At 35.4% G+C, this 9,217-nt stretch overlaps 1 protein-coding gene across 2 annotated transcripts; it reads right to left on the reverse strand.

Moving 5' to 3' along the window:
* Nucleotides 1–4,811: 4,811 nt before the first annotated feature.
* LOC102577937 (probable sulfate transporter 3.5) lies at nt 4,812–8,753 on the reverse strand. Of its 2 annotated transcripts, none has more exons than XM_052437047.1 (12): nt 8,403–8,753; nt 8,041–8,248; nt 7,757–7,928; nt 7,538–7,603; nt 7,126–7,239; nt 6,724–6,840; nt 6,502–6,628; nt 5,934–6,184; nt 5,642–5,832; nt 5,476–5,558; nt 5,327–5,403; nt 4,812–5,234 (listed from the first exon to the last, which is right to left on the reverse strand). In XM_052437047.1, exons 1-12 carry the CDS (start codon nt 8,695–8,697, stop codon nt 5,061–5,063), a joined length of 1,875 nt encoding a protein of 624 aa, XP_052293007.1. In that variant the 5' UTR covers nt 8,698–8,753; the 3' UTR covers nt 4,812–5,060. The 2 variants fall into 2 exon arrangements, with proteins under 2 accessions (XP_052293007.1, XP_006475710.1); XM_006475647.3 differs by having other exon boundaries at nt 5,934–6,220.
* Nucleotides 8,754–9,217: the final 464 nt, after the last annotated feature.

Raw genomic sequence — 9,217 nt, forward strand, 5'->3', positions numbered from 1 at the left:
AAGTGCTATAGTGGTGTGTGTAGGCTGTATAGATGAATATGATGAAGCTCTATATGACAGAAAAACATTTCCAATATGAGAGATGTGCAAACCTTGGCCATTTCCAATAATAAGCTGATCCATACCTTTATATTCCTCACTGAGATGCAGATTATCCATGTTGTTTGTCAAATGGTGAGTAGCTATACTATCCAGGTACCAGCCATCATTAGCAGTGCCTTCACAGTTGGCTACAAATGCTGCTGCAAGAGTATAAGAATCAACTCCAGGGTAACAGTTAGTAGTGGAGAAAGGATAAACATTTGGTGACATGTAATTGGGATTATCATAGTCTTCATATTCTTGATGAGGAGTAAAACTATCAAAATTACTAAAATAAGCTGCTCTTAGTCCTTTACCCTTTCCAAAACCCCTTTGTGTAGGCATATAATCTTCAACAAACCTATGCCAGCAAACATCAGCAGTATGACCAGTCTTAAAGCATATCTAACATGTTATCTCTTCTATATTTCCAGAACTTCCATGTACTCCATTTGTACTAGTAAATCCACCTCTAACAATTTGTGGTGAATTTCTAGGTGCTTGAAAAGAATTAAAAGCATTGGTTTGTCTAGGAGAGTATCCTATACCATATCCTCCTCTGAAACTTCCAGAATGAAATCTCTGAGGATGAATATTGCCTCTACTAAAAGATTGATTTCTACCACCAAAATTTCTAAAACCACCACCAGTATATCCTCCTCTTATAAAGTTACCTCTGGATTGAGCATAAAACATCTTGGGATAGTATGCATAATTTGCATTAAACATACCTTTATCATTCTGTTCTTGCTCTAGCCTAGTTTCATGTGTAAGTAACAATGCATAAGCATCATCATACTCCATTTTAGATCCAGTTATGAAGGTAGCAATATCACAAAAACTGATCCTAGTCCATTCAGTATGGTTAACATAAGATCATTTTCTGTTATAGGACTACCAGCACTAGAAAGTTTGTCAGCTATAGATTTCATTTTGATATAATAATCTTCAACATTTAATGACTCATTTTTAAGAGTATTCAATTCATATCTAAGCTGAAGAACCCTAGCTTCAGACTGAACACCAAATTTCTTTTCTAGAGTTTTCCAAACATCAAATGAACTTGTACAACTTATAACAAGACTTAGAGTACCTTCATTTATTGATGATAGTAACCATCCAAGTAAAGTTTGATCCAGTGATCTTCAATTCTGATATTCTGGATTATTAATCTTCTGAGTAGATCCACCAGCTCTAGCAAGAAGGAGATATTTCTCAGGTGCTGGTTTGTCTCCTGTGATGAAGTCCTCCAGTCGATTTCCTCTTGTTGAAGCTAGAACTTGTGAACGCCGTAGCAGATAGTTTGATCGATCTAATTTGATTGGATTCGTGAAAGAAAAATTGATTTCAGTGTATTGATTTGTGTTGGTTGTTTGCTGATTACTAGAGCTTGCTCTGTTTGGCTCTGATACCATGTTGAAATGTTAAAAACTGAACTGATAGATTTGTTTGTATGTCGAGAAAATGAAAGAAAATGAATGTTCTAGATCTCTGTTACTTTTCATATTATTTCAAGACTGAAAGGTTAATTACAAATCACAGTTGAAATGATTATATACACATACAATTTAACACAGAGCAAAACCAAAACGATACTAACAGAATACAAAGTGCATAACAAACTTTGCTGAGCTGTCACTCTTAACTTCTAACTGCTATGCTGACTGGATATCAAATCACATGTGCCAAACATGTAGTTTCTTTGTATGCTTGATGAGCTTCCTTAACAGCCTAGAACTGGAGGCATTCTCCGAATTTCCTAATCACTAGAAAATAGTTTGTTAACTCTTAAGAGTGAACAGAGTGAGAGGCAACCAATCAAGTCAATTCTACATCATTTGCATTCACAATACTCATACAATTTTTAACTGCATCAACCATTCAAGACTTTACAAAATTCATTTTGTGTAACACACAACCAGCAGGTGATTTTATTGATATGGTTTCAAGTTCCTTCGCTATAATAAAATTTAAAATTTATAGTGTACCTAGGGATGGCAACCAAACCCGGACCCGGATCGGACCCGGATTGAACCCGGCAAATCCGGTCCGGGTTCAACCCGCACCGGAATAATTTGTATCCGGAATCCGGATAAGTTTTTGACAACCCGCATATTTCCGGGTCCGGATCCGGTTTCAAGTGAGCCCGCAAATCCGAAACCCGGACCCGGATATAATTTATTTTAATATTAATTTTTATCGTTAAATCCGTAAATATAAATAGAAAAATTTTAAAAAATAAAATAAAATTGAACCCTAGAATCTAGATCTCTCTCGTTCGTCGTTCTTCCTTTCTCGAAATTTCTTCTTCAACTATACTGAACTCTACTGTAAATCTGTAATTTCTCCTTTCAATCTCTCAAGTCTCATCCGTAATCCGTTCCTCTCTCAATCTCTCTCACCCGTGAACCGTGACTCGTTCCTCAGTCCTCACTTAATCTCTCTCACTCTCTCTTCAACTCTCCTGTAATCTCTTCTTCAAATCAGATCAGATCCTTCGCGGCGTGGCCTGTCATCACCTTCACGGTGAGGCTTTGTTCGTTTCATCACTCATCAGCATCACTCGTCTCATCTCTCACTCTGTCGCGGCCAGCAAAAAGGGTTGAAATCCACCTCAGTCGCGGCTGTTCTGTGTTCATCAGCATATACTTCAGCTGCCGCTGTGAATATTTGTGAGTCTCGGGCCTCTCGGCTTTTCTCTTTACAATTTATGCTCTATTACACTTTGATTTTCCCTCTTTGCAATTTTCGTGTTGTTATGCTTTGAGTTGAGCTTGTATTGCTTCGGCACAATGTGATTTTCCCTCAGACATGGTTTTCTTTGTATATGAGAGCACTTGACTAATTATAAGCTTTTTGTTTTTCTGAATTATTTGCCTCTTTTTGTTCTTTGTTTTTCTGGCACAAGGAGACGTTTTTGGTTTGAGTTTGCATTGTTGGTTTTGTGCATTAAGAGTTGGAGTGTTGGACATTTGAGGGCTGATGATGTTTTGTTTTGTTTTGAGTGATGGATTTCCGAAAGTGTATAAAACTGAAGGGCTTGCTGGGTATTGTTACCTGAATACTTGATCTTAACTTTTTCCTTCTCAATTATGTTTATTTAAAAGTCCATGTTTTATTGCAATTTCTACAGGGGACTTTTTCCACTTTGGTGCTGTAATCTTCCATGTAATGTTACTGCTTGACTGCGTTCTTGAAACATTTATTTGCTTGTATTGCTAGTATCCTGACTGATTAATTTCTTAAGACAGTTTCTAGTGGTTGTAGCATTTTTAACATTCTATTCTGCTTGATATGTCTAGCATAGTTGGCTAGTTGACATTGGTAAATTCTGAAAGTACAATTTTCTCATTGTTATGTAATGGGCTTTCGTTGGTTATTGCACAACCATAATGATTTCCATCAGATTAGCAGTGTAAAAGCTCAAACGAGATTAATGTCATAACATGACTTTAACCATTCTGCTGCTATACATTGATAATGGTCCTATATCTTTCTACAACTGTGATACTTCTAGGGTTGTCGTTTCATTTAGTTATAGTTTCAGCCCATGTGATGTTTGCATCTTCCATTGCTATATCATAGTGACAATATATTTTGCTAACTTAATTTGTTTTGATTTGCTGCAGTCCTACAATTTTCTGGAGTACCAAAAGCTTTAGAGGTATAATGTCTTATTTGCTGCAGCCTGCAGTCCTACGATTTTCTTGAATTCATGATTTATAATGTGGCTGGAAATTTGAGCACTAGTGGGCAGTGGCTGGAAATTTGAGCTTTAAATTGTAGAATTATGTTATGGATTGTATTTGTGGATGTTTATTACTTTAAAACTTTGAATTTTAGATTTTATATTGTGTATTTGTGTTGTATTTGTTTTAGAACCTGGATGTGTTATATGTTCTGTTATTTTGCTCTGTGTCCAGTAAATTTTGATGAACCAAAGTTAAACAATTTGGTTCTAGTGGTCTGGTGGTTCTGGATGTGTTTATATGTTCTGTTTTTTTGCCCCGTGTCCAGCAAATTTTGATGAACCAAAGTTAAACAATTTGGTTCTAGTAGTCTGGTGATGTGTTATATGTTTTGTTTTTTTGCCTTTTATCCATCAAATTTTATTGAACCATTCTAGGAAGAATTTTGTAATGTGTTGTTGGGGAAAACATTAAAACATTAAACCACCATCCCCTGTGCCTTGTTAAAGTAAGCTATATGGTCTCTCAAAAAAAAAAAAAAAAAAGCAATCCGGGTTGACCCGGACCGGACCCGGATTTAAAAAATTCGGGTTTAATGTAGGTCCGGTTATAAGAATTTTGTGTCTGGGTCCGGATCCGGAACAGCCAAACCCGGACCCGGACCCGGAAATTGCCATCCCTAAGTGTACCTTTCTAAAAAGAAAAAAAAAATTACCATTCTTCTTGACGAATATTATTGAGAAGATCGAATGAAGTTTTAATCTTGCTTGTGAGTTGTGACCTCGTACTCTCCAAAACGAACAACGGTGTGAGTGTCAAGCCGTCTAGACTCTAGAGTGAGCGAGTGGCAACCCTACATCTCACATTAAAAAATAAAAGCTAGTAAACGGATAAGATGTTGCTATATAGCACATCAAAGCGTTTGAAAGGATGATCTGACGTAATAGGTTTCATGATTTATATATTTTCCAAAGATCAGCTATTTTTGGAGCTTGTACTTGGTGGAGAAAATAATTATCTACACTATATATAGGTTTCATGTCACAAAAATTATGGTATTTTATTCATTGTTGCTGGCTAACAAGCCAAAATTTACTAATTTCATATTTTCTCTTTGAAAAAAGAGAAAATCACGTTGCATGAGATTTAGAGTTAAATTTTGATAAGGCTGTCCCATTAACTAATGGAACTAGGCCTTGGTCTCAACCTATCCCCCAAAGTATCCTCGTCAAATTCTTGATTATTATCACACACCAAAATTTACAAATATTTAGTCCAACTACTTGTCTTTCAAGCAGAAATGTCCGACAAGTCGTTCTGGTGTTTCTCCTTTTGAAGTGAAAACCGACATGCATCAATTGCATCTTCAATTGACAAGAAAACCGAATCCTTCCCAATGACGTCGATGAACTTTGACAGTATCATTTTATCCATAACCCCAATCCTGGGATTTATTAATTTCATCTGCAAAAAAATAGTTATCAACTCAGTTTTTTTTTTTTAATTGCTTCAATAAAATTAGCAAAGATTGATGCCACTTAATTATTAGAGGTTACCTTAATAGATTTTGCTTCCAAAATTCTGAGTATTTCTCTAAATGCGGCAATTCCTGTCATGTCTATTGTTGAAACTCCTACGCATAATAATAAAATCATATGAGCCAATTGAATTACTCTATAAATAAAAACTAACAGTCACATTCTACCTGACAAATCTAGTAAAACATGCTCAATAACATCCGGCTTGGAATTTGATAAGACCTGTTCATCTCGGATCCATCTCAAAACCCTATTTACAATTCATTTGCTTTAGATTTTGCTCAAAATATTCATTTTCACATTGGAAGGATTGAAAAAAAAAAAAATTAGTACCTTTCTCTAATGTAATTGCAATTTGCAAAGTAAATAGGGGAACCAAGTTGCAGAATTAGGATTCCTGGGAACCCTTGTGCATGCTGATACTGCTCTGTATCCAGGTACAGATTCGAGTCTGAGATTTTTCCAAGCTTGCAAGTAGCAGGCCTTGCCACATATATAAGCGTCCGAAGTAAAGCAAGCCCCACCTGTATTAACAACAGAGAATTTAATATCGAAACTAATTAAAAATATGTAATTTTTGTTTCATATGAATTATATAATATCGAAACTAATTAAAAATTCTTACGGAGAGCATGAGGCCAATGTCCATGCTTATGAAGGCGACCCCAAGGAAAGCTGCCATGCAAATGCTAAAATCTAGCTTATCAACTTTGAAGAGGAGAATAGCCTCTTCATAGTTAATAAGCCCGAACATGGCGGACATGATGATGGCTGATAGAGCTACAAGAGGTGTGTAACTGAAGAGAGGAGCCAAGAACAAGAGTACAAGCATCATGCAAAATGACATTACAACATTTGACATGGCAGTTTTGCACCCTGCATTGAAATTCACAGCAGTCTTTGAAAATGGCCCTGTCAACAGGAGGGGTGAAAAAAGGACATTATTCATCTTTTTTTATAGATTTATTTTACAGGAAAAAGAATAATAACACTCTGTGGTTCGGTGAAATAGTCACGAAGATCATATACGAACCCCTTTTGAGATATACATGTCACAAATTTTGTGGGTATATATGACAAACACAAAAAGGGGTTTGTGCGACTATTTTTCAAAATAATGGAGTCTTTAATATTATTTCATCAAATTACGAGAGTGTTACTGTACTTTTCCTAAAATATATAATATGTATTACCAGTTGTTAAGTAGCATGAAGTGAAAGATCCAACTATGTTCATGAGACCAAAAGCTATCATCTCTTTGTTCCCATCAATTTGTTCATTTTGCATTATTGCAAAGCTCCTTGCTATTGCTATGCCTTCCTGGAGGATTAGCCAGTATAATTGTTTGATCAGATTTTAACACTTTATCAGTAAAACAAATGAGGAAAAAATAGTGTGCAAGGACGCTTTTTTACAGCTAAAGCTATAAGGGCTGTAATGATTCCAGCTTTGACAGTGACTGTGAGATATTCAGATTTAAAGTTCAAGTAGCCAATGGAAGGAGGATTTATTCCTTTTCTCAAGTCACCCACCTGAAACAAAAATTAGATTTAGTGATGGAAATTAAGATGTTTGACATTAAAATACAATAATTATATTAATGATAATCATTTTCAGGTGTAGATGTCCGTATTTTTTAAAATGTGAATACGCTAAATATACCATATGATATATTATTTAATTGAATAAAAAATAATAAGAACATTAATACATCCATATGATGTATATAATGAATCCATATTTCAAAAGATGAGGACATGAGAATGACTGGTATCAATGATTCTTGAATGACTCGCAATTTAAAAAATGGCACTTACAATTTGTATTCCATGTTTCTCCGCATGGGCGAAATAAGCAAAAAGACAGCCGACTACAACAGTGACCATGGGAGCCATTGCTGATACCCAAAATAGCTTTGGCTTTCTGTTTTTCTGAAAATTGTCAATTTCGGAAAAAAGATTAAAATTGGTGAAAGTCTCAAGCTATTATAATCAATTTTGTCTGACCAAGCAGATTTGATCTGGATAAATTGGATGACGCCATAAATATTTACTCCTTATCATTTGATTCATACAAAAACGGAATAATAATCTATAGAGAAATAAATTACACATTAAATTCAGACGTAATATTTGCTAAAACCGCAGTCTTATACGGATAATTTTTCTTTTTGTTGAAATGATATTTTTAATGATTTTGCGAGTCATGCGGCGAGGAAAATTAACTCACCAGGTACCTAGTGAATTGGAGGAAAATGAGGAAGCTTATACCTATAACAGCGCTCTCCCACCTCCACTGCAAATAAAAAAAAAAAAAAAAAAACTTTAGATTCCACTTCTTCTATAGTAATGGGGACTTTGACTTCAATTTATTGTATTTATTTATTTATTATAAGTTCAAAAAAAGAGTAAAATTTTGATACAGTATGCTTTTGTGATGATTATAGACCTCTTTTCGATTGCTGAAGACTGCATGCAAGACGGAAACGACGTCAGTTTTAGTAGTAAAATGTTTCAATCCGAACAGGCCCTTCAGTTGTTGCAAGCATATTATTATAGCAGTGCCTCCCATGAAACCAGTGATCGTGGAATGTGACAAAAAATCTACCAAAATTCCAAGCCTTCACCCAAAAATGAAAGAAAAAGAACCAAATTAAAACCTGAAAAATTAATAACAATTTGATACTTTTGCCGAGAAGATTCATTAACAATTGATTAGTAATTAGTAATGACCTTAGAAAACCTAAAGCTGTCTGGAAAATGCCTGTGAAAAAGGTAGCCGTGAAAACCAAGTGAAGGTACAATGTTGGATCCTTTTTGGGTGGCACTTTTTGTCCAATCGTGTCGGCTATTAGCAGCGAGCATGCTGCTACCGTTCCCACTGCTAGATGCTTTGAGCTCCCGAATACGGCATATACAAGTGGTGGAACAAAGCTCGAATCTACAAATTAACAAAACAAAAATTATCATTCAATTCAATGGTCAAAATAATATATGATCAATTAAAAAAAATCCAATGCTTCAGGGGCTTGGCCAGTGATATTTTTTTTAAAAAAAGCTGGCCACCTGTGTTCGGGTCCAGAATGGTTTCTTACAGAGGCCGATGATCGGAGGAATGCTGGCAAGCTTGGCATAGCTGATACCCTGAGGGATGGCGAGGCTGGTAATGGTGATCCCGGCGAGGACATCGTACCTGAGTAATTTTAGATTGTAATTAGGTATCCACTCAAAGAACGGAATGAAATATTGCAAGGCTTTGATGGCTCTATGTTTTTCGTTTCGAAATTGCTTAAAAGGGTCATCGGGGAACAGGGTTTCTTTGCATTTAGATTTCAGCTTCGTCGAAAAACTCTTAGGGCCCGAGAAATTCACAGAAAGGCTCTCCGCCATTGGCCTTGGAAGGCAAAAGAGAAAGTGAGAGAATTCGGGGGATTTAATTCAGGAAGAATTGTGAATGTTTATATAGAAGCATAGTTAGTGGAAGGTGATGTAGAATGACAAGGATTAGATAAGGGGAAAATTTGACGTGTAATTAAGATTAAAGATTTTTATTTAAAAAAAAAAAGAAAAAGAAAACTGAAAACTTTTTCAAATTATATATTCTGAAAAGGATATTTTAGCACGTACAAGTTGTGATTATCCATATATGCTGCTGCTTGCAGTATTTTTCGAGTTGTATACATGGATAAACCGGAAAAACAGCCGCTCGCTGCGGATTTTTAGGGTCAGTTCTGTCATGATCATTTATTTTCCAACATTATAGAAAAAAGCAAAGTAGATCCGTCGAATATCATAAGTATATATTATATATACGCAATGAGCCAAGGCATCAAAATTATAGTTCCAAAACCGAGATGAATCATGAATGATCTTGCAACATATACATACTATATCAATAATTAAATGTTTA

This window comes from Citrus sinensis, chromosome 1 (genome assembly GCF_022201045.2).
Source record: "Citrus sinensis cultivar Valencia sweet orange chromosome 1, DVS_A1.0, whole genome shotgun sequence".
Taxonomy (NCBI): domain Eukaryota; kingdom Viridiplantae; phylum Streptophyta; class Magnoliopsida; order Sapindales; family Rutaceae; genus Citrus; species Citrus sinensis.

What these genes read in the sequence shown, in the direction of transcription:
- LOC102577937 (XM_006475647.3), bottom strand. Translation starts at nt 8,697, where the DNA reads ATGGCGGAGAGCCTTTCTGTGAATTTCTCGGGCCCTAAGAGTTTTTCG. An exon ending in TCCAATTCACTAGGTACCTG is followed by an intron (nt 7,240 to 7,537) that starts GTGAGTTAATTT and finishes GACAATTTTCAG; the next exon opens with AAAAACAGAAAGCCAAAGCT. An exon ending in TGGAAGCAAAATCTATTAAG is followed by an intron (nt 5,235 to 5,326) that starts GTAACCTCTAAT and finishes ATTTTTTTGCAG; the next exon opens with ATGAAATTAATAAATCCCAG.